Here is a 14,894-nt window from a genome sequence, read left to right as displayed (position 1 = left end):
TAAATTAGCCAAGCCCGTATCCAATTACCATTACCCCTAAGTTCCATTCGAGAGTATTAACCATTGACTTCAGTTTGCTTGTGCATTTTTTAAGGTGTATTTGTGAAAACTTGACCACTTAGCTTTACTTGGCTTTTTTGCCGGCTGGTTTTCAGCTGTTTCCGTAGTGTAGCGGTTATCACGTGTGCTTCACACGCACAAGGTCCCCGGTTCGAACCCGGGCGGGAACAATATGATTTTTTTAATATTCGATTTCATATTTTTTGTCTTTTATTTTATTTTTGATATTGTAGTAACAAGATTTTGAATATTATTTTCATCTCAGTACAAAGTTATGTTGCTTTATTTTTGATCAAAACACTCAAATTAAATGAATCAATTTAAATAATTATCCCTAAAGAAACTACACAGCATTATAATTTGCTGTTTAATGAATTTTTTCAATTTGCAATGACCTTAGTGCCCTAACAAAACATTACAAATAATTGCTTTACTGATAGATAGATTGACTGCCGCCTACACAATTACATGCTCAGACTATTTCTAAGCTTATTTTAAATTAATAGAAAATGAATCATCTTTACAATGAATTATCCAGATAGCTCTGAACCAAATATATACATTTGTGTTTTTCATAGCAGCTTTCTGTTAGAAAAAAACGATTATTGTTTGTCATTTAGTGATTTTGTATGTCCTCTAAGTAGATTTGTCTAAAGGGTTATAAAAACTCTGGAAATGTTAACATAGGTAAGTTAACAGTAGCATAAAGCTTTCATACCGGCTTAACATAACAAATGTATGCTAGAGCTTAAAGTTTTTGATTTTACACTATCCAACAAAAGTTAACTTGAATAATAAATAATTAAAATATGACACTTTCTAAAGACAAATTAAACCCTTTTTAGCTTTTAAAATGACTCAGCGTTTGAAAAGCCTTGACCCCTTTGACCCTTAGTCATCAATGAATCACTCTCTTTCGCGCACTCATTTTGTGAAGAGAGTTTTTCTCTTATTTTCAGGTACTTACCACGCGCTTGTCCAAAAAAAGCTCCGCATAAACAAAACACTCTGAGCTTTCGAGTCCGCGGTTAGAAGCAGTAACAATGTCAAATTGGCGATTATCGGCGGTAATTGTACAATATTATGATTTATAGGAGTTCTAAATCTTCACAGCGAGTACAGGTTGTAATTCAATCACACAGAATTCGGTGGGGTAGCCGTTCTTTTTAAGTTATTGACAACACATTGCCGGTTGGAGGGAAAAATTCGCGTCCGTCAGCTGTGAAAGCTTATTGCCAACTGAGTGTTATTGGATAGAGTTTTCAAGAGCAGGGAAGAGATACAGAAAGGGAGGACCGGCATCGCCAGAGAACCTTATGCAATTGCTCACGTTTGTTTACCAAGTGTTTCCCCGTAAGTGATAAAAAAAAGTATGGATGAATGAAGCTATCAGTGTAGTCACATCGCATTGATAGTTTCCAGAATTTGATAGGCTTACCATAATCGCAATGGCACTATGATAACACACGTATATTTATAAACTACCTCCCACTATTTCATTTCCTATCGTAATCACAGAAATTACAAACCAAATCTTTAAGGTATGACGCACCTACACGGCGACCCACTCGTACTGAATCGATTTTATTGTTTATCCAATCTCAGTTAGCTATGGATCATTGGTTCTGTTTGCGTAATCGGTTTTCATGGCCGATAAAGCGCTTTAATATATATAAAAACTGGAAATAACTAAAACCAGTGGGTCTCATGTAATTCTCACTAAATACGTAATCACGAGCAATAAAAATATGAAATCATGCTTTTCATCATGTTTCGCCTTAATAGAACCTTCATCGTCTGTTTAAAACAAACTATGTATGTATTTTACACACAGTTTATTTATCAAAATTAAATATTAATAATTTAGTCAACAAATGCCATTCATCATAGCAATGGGATGCGGTTAATAAATAGGGCACTGCACATAGAACAGGAAGGGGAGGGGGTTGGGTCATTAAGAGTACATAGACTAGTGCGTACCTAAACCTAGGCTACAGTTACGGCTAAGGTGGTAAGGATCAGGATCAGGAGTGCGATCAGTCCTTCGTGTGATCGCGTATCCAGTCCAGATATTCAGTGACACGAGTGTAGACACCTGGAAAATGTATACCAATTTAGTCCTACTATTCCAAAGAGCATTTCGGTAAAGTACTTACCTGGATAGCCAGGTTCGCCACACTTGTTACCAAAGGAAACCACTCCCAGTTGAACCCAGTGGGAGTCGTAACGCATCATCAGAGGACCGCCAGAGTCGCCCTAAGAATTGCAAGAAAGTTAGAATCCTCTCTAGATGGAAACCTCTCCACCAACTCACCTGACAAGCATCCACTCCACCATCAGAGTATCCCGCGCAGACAAAGTTCTCGTTGATGGGCTGGAAGTAACTGCGATCGCAGTCCTCGTTCCGCCAAATGGGCAGTTCCGCCTGCCGCTGGCTGGTGGACTCCTTGCCACCGTAATATGTGGTTCCCCAACCCACGACGGTGGCCCTACGTCCAGGGAGTCGCTCCTTGGGCGGCATGCGAACTCCCTTGGGCAGGCACACGGGAATCACATACTTGGACTTTCTCACCGGCTTGTCCAGAACCAGAATGGCAATGTCGTTGTAGAATCCAATGCGGGAGAAGCTATATTAACAAAGCTTATATAATAAAGCTATACTATATTTTAAAGAAAGAAAATAACCCACCGCTCATGGGTGCGCACTTCCTTGACGGCAAAAGTCACAGGATCAGAGGGTTCGGCATCCGTGGAGAGATCTATGTCACCCAATCGTACCGTAAACTGACGGGCAGCGAATCTGAAAGGAACCAGGAATTAGTACATTATATAATATAACAGACCTTCCATTTCTTACGGTTTCTGTCGCGAATCCCTGGTACAATGCGCCGCAGTCAGGATATACTTGGTACCAATTAGAGAACCACCGCACCAGAACTCCGTTCGCTTGGGTCCATGGAGGAAGATGGCCGCCATCCAAGGCCACTGGCCATTCGGGGCCTCCACTCCGCCCACAATCCTGCCCGTGGAGTACTCCTGCTGGCCGCACTCATCGGGATCCACGATATTATTGCCGATCTCCTCCAGACCCTCGGGCTCCAGTGGCACCTCAGTGGTGGTGGTCGTCGTAGTGGTCGGGGGTTTCTTCTGGGGAATGAGCACTAGGCCCGAAGTGGGTCGAGTGGTGGGTCGAACGGTGGTCTTCTTGGTGGGCTGCTGCGTGGCTTTGGTGGTGCTCGTCGTGGTTGTGGGCCGGGTGGTCAACTTTAGGGGTTTCTGGGTGGTCAGAACAGTGGACGATGCGGAAATGGGGCAACACACACCCGGCACATAGAGGCTCTTGAAGCAGAGGGACTCCCTTAAGCTGCTGAGATTGAGGAGCAAAGCGGGACAACTACTGAGATCCTCACAACGACCCCTTCTTCCACTCGGCGTCTTGCAGTAGTTCTCCACATCCTTGCCGGTTCCTGCATCATCACTAGCCTCCGCCAACTGATCCAAGGGAGTCAGGGTGATGGGATCCTCTGTCGTGGTGGTGGTTGTAGTTCTTGGAGTGGTTGGTATCTTGATCTTCTGCTGCGATTGCTGAACCGATCCTTGGACCACCGGAATGGGGACTCCTTCTTCACTGGGCTTCTTCACCTTCTGCTTGTTCTTGTTCTTCTTTTTTTTCTTCTTCAGCTTGAGCTCTTTGTTCTCCACAAACATGGGCGCAGAGTCATCGGTACCAATTCTCTTGGTGGCCACTTGGATAACACTCAGATTGGCTGGCTTGCCAGCTGGCAGCAAACTATTGGCAGAGAGTGTGATGGGTAGAGGGTCCATGAGCTTATCAGAGACTCCTGGAAGTGGTTCCGATTTCCCCAGTGGAGATGGAGTAGAAGAGGGGGCCAACTCAGTGGTGCTGGAAGCAGTCACAGTTGAGCCAAAGGATCCATCAGACTTGCTCTGATCCTCACTCTTCTCAACCCCCTCCGTTTTGGCCTGATCCTGACCACCTCGCGTGATGTCCACCAGCATGTGACCCACATGGTTGAGGGCTCCCAGGGTCTCCGAGATGCGATTGAAGGCGGACTGTGAGAGCAGGCGAGGCAGGGACTCGTTGCTGCCCTCCGACTGCTCCTCATCGCTGTCGTAGTACTCGCTGGAGCCCTCCACATCGTCCTCATCCTCGTAGATGGAGCTGGACTGACTGCTGCTGCTGCCACTACTGCTCGAACCCTGGCTCAGACCCAGATCCTCGTTCAACTGGCGACCCAGTCGGCGGTCGTGCAGGTGCGGCTGAAAGAAAGACGCTGCCTTAAGGGTTAAAGTTATGAATGTCCGTGCACAGCGTACCGCATCTTGATCGCACTTACCGTCGTTGGTCAAATGGAGAGGCTGCTCCTCATCGTTGGGGTCATCCGATTGCCCTCGAGCTGGCAGAAACGTTCCCAAAGAGAGGGCTGCAAAAAAAGGAAACAAATGAGTACAATATTATTACAATTTAAAATATATATATAAATTATACATTTAATTTTAAATTTAACATTATAAAGATCCTTTAAAACATTTACTTTTTATATTTGATAGACGAACAAAAAACCACCTGTAGTTTTGCAAGCCAATTAACAAATTACTTTATTATAGACATTTATTAATTCCCTAGCCCGTAAGAAATTCAATAGATAATATTAAGTTAATTTTTATTAAACTATAATATTGAATACTTGAATATAAGATCCAAATATTATTGTTTTACGCACCCAAAAAATTACTTGATTTTAGACCGTATTAGTAAAATTTTGGAATAACCGAAAAACATGGCTTTTAAAATGTGTTTTCCATCGGGAAAATTGACTTTTTAATGTGCTAAGGTTCATATGTACGGCTATAAAAATTATATATACTATTTGTCGGGTGTGCGGAACGTAACTCTAAAGAATTAAGATAAGAGAGCTTTATAGATAAAATATTGATTTTACTTGATAACAACATTTCGCTATATATTTATTTTGATTATGACCCGAAAACATTTATAAATTTGTAAATCACAATGAGAATATAACATGTTTTTTTTGAGTGGACGCCTTCTGTATTTTTCTCCACCTCTAACGAAATAAGTCAAGATAGTTTTGAATGACACTGTTTAATGCACTTGCAGTACGTCGCTTTAGAGTTATGAAACGCACGGTTAGCCACAATATGGTTAAACAGTTGGATAGCAGGAAGCACTGGAGATCCGCGAAGTCCCAACTGACCCAACTCTTTTCAAACCGAACAAAAGCCCTATGCAAAGTCTCTCGCTGTCTTCGCCGGTTGAATAATGTCACAAATTGGCATTACGCATCTGCGGACCGCCCCCGCCTCCCTTGTCCCTTGAATGAGAAAGTATGTCGTTGTTCAACTGAAGCATTTAATGTTTATTTAGTTTTGTGTTTATTTTGCTTGGCTGCCGTGACATAATCTCTCTTCGTTTGGCAGGCTTGGTTGGGTTTTTTTTTTTTAATTTTTTGGTGGGCTTGTCTCTGTTTGCTTAATGATTCGACATTTTTCTGGTGGAGAGGATCGCCCCGATGAGGAACTTCCTCCCGGGTGATTCTTTATGTAAGTAAGCGCGCCCCAAGGTCGACAAAAGATTTCACCTCGCAGCGCAGGAAAACATAATTGATTATCTCTGAGTGATTTGGGTTAAGCTGCTACAGTTTCGGTTTTATTTCGCCTTTTTCTGCTTTATTTTGATTTTCTGGTTTTGCTTTTATGCCAGATTCGAATGCGGCTCATTAACATTTTTCGAGGTGTGCACTGCAACTTTGCCACTTTCACTTGGAATAAAATTGCCCATACCAAATGGCAATGCTTTAGTTTTGTTGCTGCTCGCCCCAACACAATGAAATATTGGCCAATTATAGGGCTTATATAGAAATGATTTCTTGGGAAAAGTGAATGCCCCGGAGGCCCTAGACAGACTAAGCACATTCGCTATGGATACTTGTGATCTCTTTTCGGTTCATTGTTGGCACGGCTTTTGTGCATTTGACCCAAAAAGATGTCACACATTCCGTTCAAAGGTAAAAAGTGAAAATGGTCTTTAAAATTCTTAGTTAAGGTGACATCAATAATAATGTTATCTTAAACTTGTAAGAACAATTTTTTAGAAATCTTACAAAACTTTAAAAAGCTAGAAAAGCGTTAGCTTTAAACACTCTTGAAACCTATAGAATCAATAATAAATTTTACTTTGAAAACACGAATTTAATTTAATCATTAAAAGATCATTAAAAGTAATTGAATACAAAAATTAATTTTACACAAGTCGTTATATTCCATATCCATATAAACTATGATTCAGGCAATTTAAATATTTAAGCCACCACTATTATTAACTCACAAAAAGTTTTACTTAATGGGGAAAAATCCCCCAATTCCCTAAAACCTTAGCTATAAGTTTAATGCCTAATCCCATCAAGAAAAAGACAGGAATTTCGTAAGCTTCAGCCAAGCAATTTTCCGGTAATTGCACGGCAAACGAAAGTGAAAATCCCCAAGAAAGCAGTTGAGATGTCAACGCTGGAAAATTACAAACTAATCCCCCCGCAGAGGTGGCCAAAGGGGGATCGAAAGAAACGCACAGCAGCTGCATTAACTTCCGAAGCAGAAGAAATAACATAAAATTGAACACTTCATGGTCAGGCGATCGGCAAACCCGCCTGGAGTTTTGGCACCGGCAACGGCTAAAAACGACCAACCGGCCAACAAATAGCGGCGTTGACAAGTTTTTTCATTTTTTTGTTGTTGCATAATAGATGGTCAAGCCTGGCGCTGCGGTAATACCAAGAAACACGTACACATGGGTACTCTTCGGGCCAGGGGAGATCTCCGATTGGCCTTGGCGTCCGCATCTATGTGATTTGCATACCAGCTGGTTTTTAATTTTTGTATTTTTTCAAATCTTTCTCTGACGTCACCGAGCGGAAGTTTTATTGGCAGTGGCGGGTAAAGAAAGTTGCAAGCCACCTCACGTTGCACGAATCATGAGGATGACAATCACAATCCCACAAAAGTCAACCAAAATCATCAGCTGCATTCGGACTTTCGTCGGATGCGCAAGTTCGTTGCCTAAGTCTTTTGTTTTCCTTTGTTGCCCTTTTTTTCGCAGCACATTAGCACAAATTAACCATAAGCCGAACATGAATAGTTACCAAATGATTTTTGGAAGGCCAAAAACTAGGTTAATTTTCTGTTAATTTTTTATCTAAATATTGTTATTTTGTATGTTTTTAATACCAACCCAGGCAGAGCAGGAACACCTTCGCTTGCATCTTGCCGAACCTCAACTTGAAATGCAGTTTCCGTTTTCAGTTCACAAAGCCGCTAAACATTTGCCGAAAAATGTGGTAGTTTCGTTCACTTTTTGTTTACTATTATTTAACACACTCGACGAAAGGCGACCGCTGTGCCCGCGATGACGAACCCAACGAAAACGGCTCTGAACGAAAATGAAAGTGTTAAAAAGTGTTAAGCCGCGACGTTTTTTTCGGTTTCGTTATCTCGGCTTAGCTGAACCACAATTTAGCCTTGGTGTAAACTTTTACGAGCTGCCAATTGGATTAATTGAATTTTGTAATATTTATTTTTATTACGCCCCGTTCCGATTGCGAAACTGCTGTGAAAAGTGCACGAATTTCACTTTTATATTCCCTGCTCGAGTTAAACAAGGTGTTTTCTTGGCTGATCACACAACGATCTCCAATTGCAGTTGGGCTTATGGCTTATGATCGGCTTATTTTCGGGCCTTTTAAAGGGTTTTTTTCTCGAAGTAGGAGCGGAGTGCGGCCTGCTTCCGTGTGCCGTTGCTGCCCGAGTTCGACTGAAATTGAAACTGAAACTGCAAAAGCCGAAGACAACCTCACACCAGCGGCAACAACATAACATTTTGTGGCGTCGTTGTCAGGCAGCTTTGGCCTTTATTGTTGTTGCTGTCGGTGGAGCACTTCGTTTCGTTTTCGTTTCGGCTTTTAAAGGGGGGCCTTGGGAAAAAGGGGGAGCTTAAGAGCCGCGACGGTAGCCGTGAGGTTGTCAGCTGGATTTTTACTTTCTTCAGTCTCTGGGCATTGTCTGTGCAAGAGGTGAGACTTTGAGCAAGCACTCAGAGAGCCGCCTTAATTGGTGGCATTTCTTCCATTAATAATAAAAATTAATTTGACCAACTTAGCCATCTTGCGTTCCTTGAAAAAAGCAACTCATTGAACCCCCAGCCAAGGCAATTTGCATTGAGCACCCACACATAATGCTCATAACCTCAGGTATTCCCCAGTCCCAAATAAACACTGAATTTGCGCAACCTTAGCTCATTTTTCCGCTCTCGAAGCCTCTGCCAATGCAATCCGCCAATCCACATCGATCGAGTACTGGGCCCGTGTTTAGTGTGGCTTTCGGGTGAATCATACTGTGGTTTCCCCGAAACGAAGCGAACTCTTTGGCCTGGCCTACTTCAAATGCAAATGGTTTAGCCGCAAAACATACATATTCACATCAAAACATATGATTGATGATCAATAGAGGAGAAACCCAAACAAAATTGATACAAATTTAAGTGGAAATAAGGCTGTGGTAAATACTTACAAGGTTTTAGGATTTATTTAACTTTTATAGAGATACCATCTCTTCCATATTTTCCACCTAGTTGTCTTCATCTTATCTTTTTTTTCAACCCTATATCATCTTTGCTCGGGCGTCACTAACGACCGTGAAAAGGCAAAAGTGTGGAGCGTGTGACCAACATTATTAATTGGGTATTCATAAGACTACTCCTCATCACCCTGCGGCAGTTTGACAACTTCGAACGGTAGAAACCCGAGCAAGTTCCATTGTTCCAACAATGTTGACACCTTTAAAAGAAAAAGCAGCGCGAAATAAACTTATAACTGCCTGCCACATAAAAAGAAGAAGATAGAGGTGTTAAAAAATGAATGGGCTGTCCAAACGGCTGAGAAATGGTTATGCGAAGTATATCGTAAATGGGGATAACTAGCATTTGCATCAAATGGGGATACCATCTTAAAGCTCACCATTAGCTTTTGCAGTATGAAAGCTTTTATTCGACTAAGGGTTTTGGTACAAAATATTCAATCCAAAGTTCCCCATCCCTTTCTTCTGCAGTACTGAGGTCCTAATAAAAAGCGTATCTTTAAATGACTTGATTTAAATCGAATTTTCTTGTAAACTCAGAATGACATATTCCATTTAAAACTTACCAATAAAATATATCTTTTAAGTACCTTACCAAACCACCCACGATTTATTTTAAATGGATTCTCTATTTATTTACAATTAAAAGCATTTGTTTGAGACTTTAAATTACAATTCACTTAATCTACATCAGCTACTACGTCACTTGATTAACTTTAAGCATTTGTAGGAATTTAATAGATAATTTGTAATTTATCCTGTGTTCATATCTTCATATATCTCCTCGTTTTTATGTGGTTCAACAATCATCTATGTTTAAAATTCATTGACTTAAAGCTTGTGCGTGAAAGCTTAAGAGTAAATTTGCGATATACGTTTCGATATATGCGAACAATCAACGTTTAACACTCGGATGGAGCGCCAGAGAGAGCTAGCGAAAGTTGTATGTACAGGGCAGAAGAACTCGTAGTTCTTAGTTCTTATAGATACTCGTAGAACACGCACCAGTAGATGCCGTTCAGGCTGGCGAAGAGGGCGGGGAACAGGACGCGCGAGGATCGATCGATGTAGATGGCCCGCTTGAGCCGCTCCTGGGCGGGGGTCAGCTTGGGCTTCGGAAGTTCCGGTTCCGGTGCCGCTGGCTGCGGAGGAGGCGGCGGCGGCGCAACACCCGGGGTCAAAATTATCCGCGACTCCTGCCGCGGGATCCATGGTCCATCGGCGTCCAGCGGCGGGCGCACTACACGTCTAGTGGTGGTCACAATCTGAAAGACATCGAAGTTTAAGAGTATATTCTGAAACTTTTTTTATCGTGTACATCAGTAAGACTTGTCAAAAAATAATTAAATATTAAAATTTAATTTTTTTAAAAATACCAATGGCTTAAAGAAAAATAAAAGCTTTTGATTAGTCCACAACTTTGTAAGATGGTTTGAAATATGGGATAAATAAATATTAAGCTATTATAAAATCCGATTTTAAATATCGGTATAATTAGCATTATAAGCTTATTTTATACCAGATCATAATTTTTTAAATCGAAATAGCCCCAAAAAAGTATTAAATGTTAATTTTACTGGAAATCTAAATTTTAAAATCGTTAAAGGTTTTAAAATATTTTTTTATTTTACTTGTTAAAATATTTGAGGTGTTTGAGGTGTAAGATCTAACACCTAAACTTTGTATCTTAGACCATTCTCCTCTGATTTATTTGTTTATAACCACTTTATAGTTAATAAATTAAAGGAATTTCCACTCACCCTCCTGTTTTTGGTCATCTCATCAAAGATCTTCTCAATCTTCTCGATTTTCTCGTCGGCCAGTGGCAACATAGTGGCCTGCTGTTTGCTGGCCGTCGAATTGCTGCCCCCCGGAGGAGGCCCCTCGCCCTCCTTCTTGGGCCCATCGCCCGCCACTGGCTTTGGAGGGTAGGCCATCGGCTTGGGTATGGGCGTATCGCTCAGGACGATGTTGATCAGACAGTACTCCATGAGGGCCATGAACACGAACACCGTGCAGACGGACATGAAGGCGTCCACGGCCTTTAGATAGGAAACGGGTGGCAAGGACGACTGAGATTTCGCATGTTGCGTGGAGAGGGTGAGCAGGGAGGTGACGCCCAGGGTCACGCGAGCCGGAGCCGCCTCCGGCTTGATCCAGAAGGACACCCAGGACATAATCACGATCATGCAGGTCGGTATGTAGGTGTTAAAGACGTAGTAGACCAAACGGCGCTTCAGGGTGAACACCACCTCCAGGCAAGTGAAGTTGCCCGTGGAATACACCTGGGTGCAGTCCGCCGTCTCGTTCCGGATGAGGGCCACCTGCGGCAGCTCGATGTTCTCGTCCACCACGAGGGGCGTGGTGGGATCCCACTGGAATATCAGGTCGTCTGTGGTGTGGGACACTAAAATAAAATGTAAATAGTACCGAAGGATGCTTCGTGGTTTAGGAAATCTTACAGCTCTCCATCTGCAACTTGCACTCTTGTGTGTCGTGCGGATAGATGGCAAAGTTCATGATGCAGGACAGTTTCAGGGTTAGCTTGACCATGTAGAGTATCGTCTTGTCCTTGTACAGCCACATGTAGTGATTGGGTATGGTCATCGTCTGAAAGGTCACCGATTTGGCGTTCTTGAAGAACGAATCCGGACGCCACATATTCTTTAGCCAGTCCACCTCCAGCAATCGGTACTCCTGCGTCATATTCTCCGGCAATCTCAGGCGGTGATCCTTCCAGGTCTGGGCGAAGAACACATCAGCCACATAGGTCATCGAATTCTCATCGATGGAGTCCAGACCCATCACCGTCACATGGAAGTAGACTATCGTGGGCTGGCCCTCCTTCTTGGGTGGTCTCATCTTATCGTAGCGCTTGATGTCCTCCGGAAGGATGTCGGTTATGGCCAGGCTTTGTCTGGTTTATGGGTAAAATTAAGATACGATATTCGGGATGGAAGCTTTTTTTTACTCACTGAAACTCTCCTTTGGCATAATGCTTCAGGCATATGGTGCAGATCACCAGAATAATTATTTGGACCACCATTTCTAGCTAAGCACTTCCTGTGTCTAATTAAATTTATAACTGGTTAATTATTATTTAACATTTTAAGTAAGACATTTTACTATTTAATACATATTATCTTAGAGATGTTAAGCAAAATATTTTAAAAATATATTATTTCTTTTTTTGGGATTAATAATAATGATAAAAACTTTTTTGCCACCTCACATTTAATATATTAAAGAAATCCCCCAGTCCTTCCTGAAGCCTATTTTCTGTTAGAATTAGTATTATTTTCACGGTTCTTCCTGACAAAAGGTCGTCGCCGAAGCAAACAACTTGAAGCGATTTCCCGGTCTGTGTCTGTGTCGCGACCTTCCACCAGGTGGAAAGGATCAAAGGCTTTCGAAGGGTCGTCCTGGCATTGACAATGCATCGAGAGCGATTGGCACGAAAATAGCAACCATTATGCCGCTTAACCAAGTAAATAAAATGGGGGACGAGACCGAAAGACAAAAAGGCAGTTGCCTTCGACAATGCCTATGCCTCGATAGCCTCGGCATTGGGCGGCGTAGAGTCCGAATCAGAATGCAGGATGGCAACCCTGGCCGCAGGACACAGACAGCAATACCTGTCGTCGTCGCAGTTGCTCGCTGCACAATACCGTCTTAATTCACAATTAAAGCCACTCGAAGGGGCGGAATGCGGTGGGCGGTGGGTCACCCGTGCCTTAAGTGGCCCATGCGCCTTTTTATGAGCCCGCGAGGATGCCACGCCCCCTGCTCCAGCCCCTGTAGCCGCCCCCATCCCACGCGACGAACATGAGGAAGAAAGCGGGCAATGAAAGAGTCCTGCCAATGCTGCAGAGCCCCCATTAGACAAGGACAATTGCCACGGCACAAGTCTGAGGTTCTGCTTCTTCTCGGCAAATTGGGCCAACTTAAAGCGTCAGCGATTTTAAATAAAGCATTCATTAATAGGCTGCAATACATTTTTTGCTTAAACTGGTTGTTAAAAATATTTCAAGTATGTGTGATCAATTTACTTTAACACCAGATATCAGATATTTTGATTATACTGAGTGATAGCTTTTAAGGAGGTGTTATAAAAGAATAGGATAAAAAATGTAAAAATAACATTTTTATTTTAAAGTGTTAAAAACATGTGTTTTAAAAATATTATACAAACAAATGTCAACACTTTTTACACGTTCATATTTATTTTAGACTTCTTTGTTACACATTTTTAAAACGTCGAAAAACTTTTAATTTTTAGAAAAGTAAAGTGTTCTTATTAATTCAGCTTGTTTCTCGACTGCTTTTCATACAATATTAAGTTTTGAATAATTTGTAATTTTCTTACATTGCTTAAAACTATAACGCTTCTTTAAAAGTGACTTTTAAACTAAAAAAGCTTTGTATGTTCCGCGGATTATATTTTAATTAATTTGTTGGATAATCTTGACAAAAATAGTTTTAAATTTTTAAAATCTTACACAGTTATTGGATGAAATCGGCGAAAACGGTTCTCTAGCAGTCAACTCTTATTCGTTCGGCTATCGAAGCTATAGATTTCTGTTGGATTTCTGGAATCTTCACAGAGATTACATAACCATCAGCTTGACGCCCTAACTGACATCTTTAAGACACCACTTTTTATCAACTTTCCGGAATATTTTAAATCGTTTATCGAGATGTCAAATATGTATTATATTTATTAATAAATACTCTGCACAATTTAGCATTTATTAGTTGACTGGCTTTATTTTTAAGACTTAGTTCTTTCCGTTTTGAACGTCTTGGCAGTTCAAACTTTCGCTGACAACTGACAGTTGGAGGCGAGCAGATTTGAATTTAAAACGTTGCCAGGCACGAGCGAAAAGTTCACCAACGAAGGATGCAGGATGCTTGACGCTATGTTGGTATAAGTGTCCGTGCGTGTGGGTGAGTCCTTTTCCGACTGGTGGGAAAAACAAAAGTGAAAGCCGCCAGAAGCGTAGTCTTTAATATTGGGAGAACAAGGAACTATCGGCCCATGGATGTTTGTATATGCGTCTATATATAGGCCAGGCAAATATCCTTTCCCCAACCAGGGCTGCATCGCCATGGGCCCTGTGTGTTTGTCACTTAACATAATTTCCTCGAGTACTTTGGCATTGCCTCCTTTTGCCACATAATCTGCTAGGCTCTGTCGTCATCGACATTGTTGTTATCCGCCACACCCCTCTCGCCCAGAACATGATGATGCACCGCCGGATGTGGAGGGCAGGACCTTCAATTTCGCATCATGGCAAGATGCGACATTTGTCTATCGATTCTGCTCGTTTAATTCGGGGGAAAATTCTTGAATATATGTATACTGCAGTTGTTTCGTTCACTTTTATTTGTTCACACTTGGATTCTTAAGTTTCTAGCATTTTTCAATCAATTTCCTTGTTAGCCCGCCCTTTACAAGTGCTCCGCAAGTTGCAAAGAGGCCCCAGAAGTGGCATTTGTCGCATCAAAAGTTGGGGCCAGTGGCATCCTCGAGGGGGACAGGACACTCGGAGACCCTGGCTAATGAATGCAGTGCCACGGTAATCCTGGGATCCCCCCTCTGACGTCACACGGAGTGCACAATTGGAATAACAAAGAATAGAAAATAAAAGCCGGAGGAAAACTGCTGCAAAATCAAGTTTAATGAGATGACAAAAGCGCCTGGGTAGCTGGGAACTCGGTGAGCTAAAAATATGCAGGAAATCGGAAATACAAAGCGCAGGGAATTATAGAAGACTCTATAGAGATAGCTTCACCGCAAATATAATAACTTATAATAATAGGATATTTATATAAGTGATGTGACGATGTTAGATAAGACAACTGCATTGGAACAACATATTTATTTTTCATTGGCTTATGTATTGTTTTGCGGTCGCTGCAGGTTATCATTTTCTTTTCCTAAAAAGTTAAAACAAATAATACATTTTTATTATTTTATTAACATTTTTTAGTGCATTAGTGCAAAAAAAACACAACTTTCAATCAACGAATTTTTACAAATAAATGAACATTGGATTAATTTTCCTAATATTAGAGCATTTTTAAATTTTTATGAAATATGAGCCCTTTTAAAGACTCTATTCGCAGAATTGCATTTTTTAGGTCACTAAGTGATAGCTCAG

The 14,894-nt window shown here is 41.6% G+C and overlaps 3 protein-coding genes and 1 non-coding gene across 6 annotated transcripts in view; 1 reads left to right on the top strand and 3 right to left on the bottom strand.

Annotated features, from left to right (window-relative positions):
- Positions 1–1,309, bottom strand: part of LOC119560647 (nicotinamidase) — a 32,371-nt gene extending 31,062 nt beyond the window's left edge. Inside the window, exon 1 of one of the 2 annotated variants that reach the window (XM_037874203.1) lies at positions 1,028–1,309. The gene's annotated coding sequence lies outside the window, so the exon portion shown is untranslated. The remainder of the gene's footprint in view (positions 1–1,027) is intronic. The other variant, XM_037874201.1, reaches the window with a different exon arrangement.
- Trnav-cac lies at positions 158–230 on the top strand. Its single transcript has one exon. It is a non-coding gene; the product is annotated as a tRNA-Val (tRNA).
- Positions 1,310–1,961: 652 nt separating the features above from the next.
- LOC119560080 (plasminogen) lies at positions 1,962–7,887 on the bottom strand. The gene is made up of 7 exons (XM_037873394.1): positions 7,331–7,887; positions 4,419–4,505; positions 2,918–4,355; positions 2,750–2,860; positions 2,375–2,687; positions 2,217–2,316; positions 1,962–2,155 (listed from the first exon to the last, which is right to left on the bottom strand). Exons 1-7 carry the CDS (start codon positions 7,359–7,361, stop codon positions 2,097–2,099), a joined length of 2,139 nt encoding a protein of 712 aa, XP_037729322.1. The 5' UTR covers positions 7,362–7,887; the 3' UTR covers positions 1,962–2,096.
- Positions 7,888–9,343: 1,456 nt separating this feature from the next.
- On the bottom strand, positions 9,344–13,546 carry LOC119560012 (glycine receptor subunit alpha-4). Of its 2 annotated transcripts, none has more exons than XM_037873295.1 (5): positions 13,230–13,546; positions 11,706–11,815; positions 11,193–11,647; positions 10,491–11,137; positions 9,344–9,995 (listed from the first exon to the last, which is right to left on the bottom strand). In XM_037873295.1, exons 2-5 carry the CDS (start codon positions 11,774–11,776, stop codon positions 9,711–9,713), a joined length of 1,458 nt encoding a protein of 485 aa, XP_037729223.1. In that variant the 5' UTR covers positions 11,777–11,815; positions 13,230–13,546; the 3' UTR covers positions 9,344–9,710. The 2 variants fall into 2 exon arrangements, with proteins under 2 accessions (XP_037729223.1, XP_037729222.1); XM_037873294.1 differs by having other exon boundaries at positions 11,706–11,799.
- Between the last annotated feature and the right edge of the window lie 1,348 nt (positions 13,547–14,894).

The sequence above is a fragment of the Drosophila subpulchrella genome, unplaced genomic scaffold (assembly GCF_014743375.2).
Source record: "Drosophila subpulchrella strain 33 F10 #4 breed RU33 unplaced genomic scaffold, RU_Dsub_v1.1 Primary Assembly Seq354, whole genome shotgun sequence".
NCBI lineage: Eukaryota > Metazoa > Arthropoda > Insecta > Diptera > Drosophilidae > Drosophila > Drosophila subpulchrella.
This window is presented reverse-complemented; position numbering and strand designations above follow the sequence as displayed.

Excerpts from the sequence above, each read along its gene's own strand:
- LOC119560012 (XM_037873295.1), bottom strand. The coding sequence starts at position 11,776 with ATGGTGGTCCAAATAATTATTCTGGTGATCTGCACCATATGCCTGAAG. Across the intron at positions 11,648-11,705 it reads TATGCCAAAGGAGAGTTTCA|ACAAAGCCTGGCCATAACCG; the intron begins GTGAGTAAAAAA and ends CCCATAAACCAG. Across the intron at positions 11,138-11,192 it reads CAAGTTGCAGATGGAGAGCT|TGTCCCACACCACAGACGAC; the intron begins GTAAGATTTCCT and ends ATTTTATTTTAG.
- LOC119560080 (XM_037873394.1), bottom strand. The coding sequence starts at position 7,361 with ATGCAAGCGAAGGTGTTCCTGCTCTGCCTGG. Across the intron at positions 2,861-2,917 it reads AGGGATTCGCGACAGAAACC|ATTCGCTGCCCGTCAGTTTA; the intron begins GTAAGAAATGGA and ends GGTTCCTTTCAG. Across the intron at positions 2,317-2,374 it reads GTGGAGTGGATGCTTGTCAG|GGCGACTCTGGCGGTCCTCT; the intron begins GTGAGTTGGTGG and ends TGCAATTCTTAG.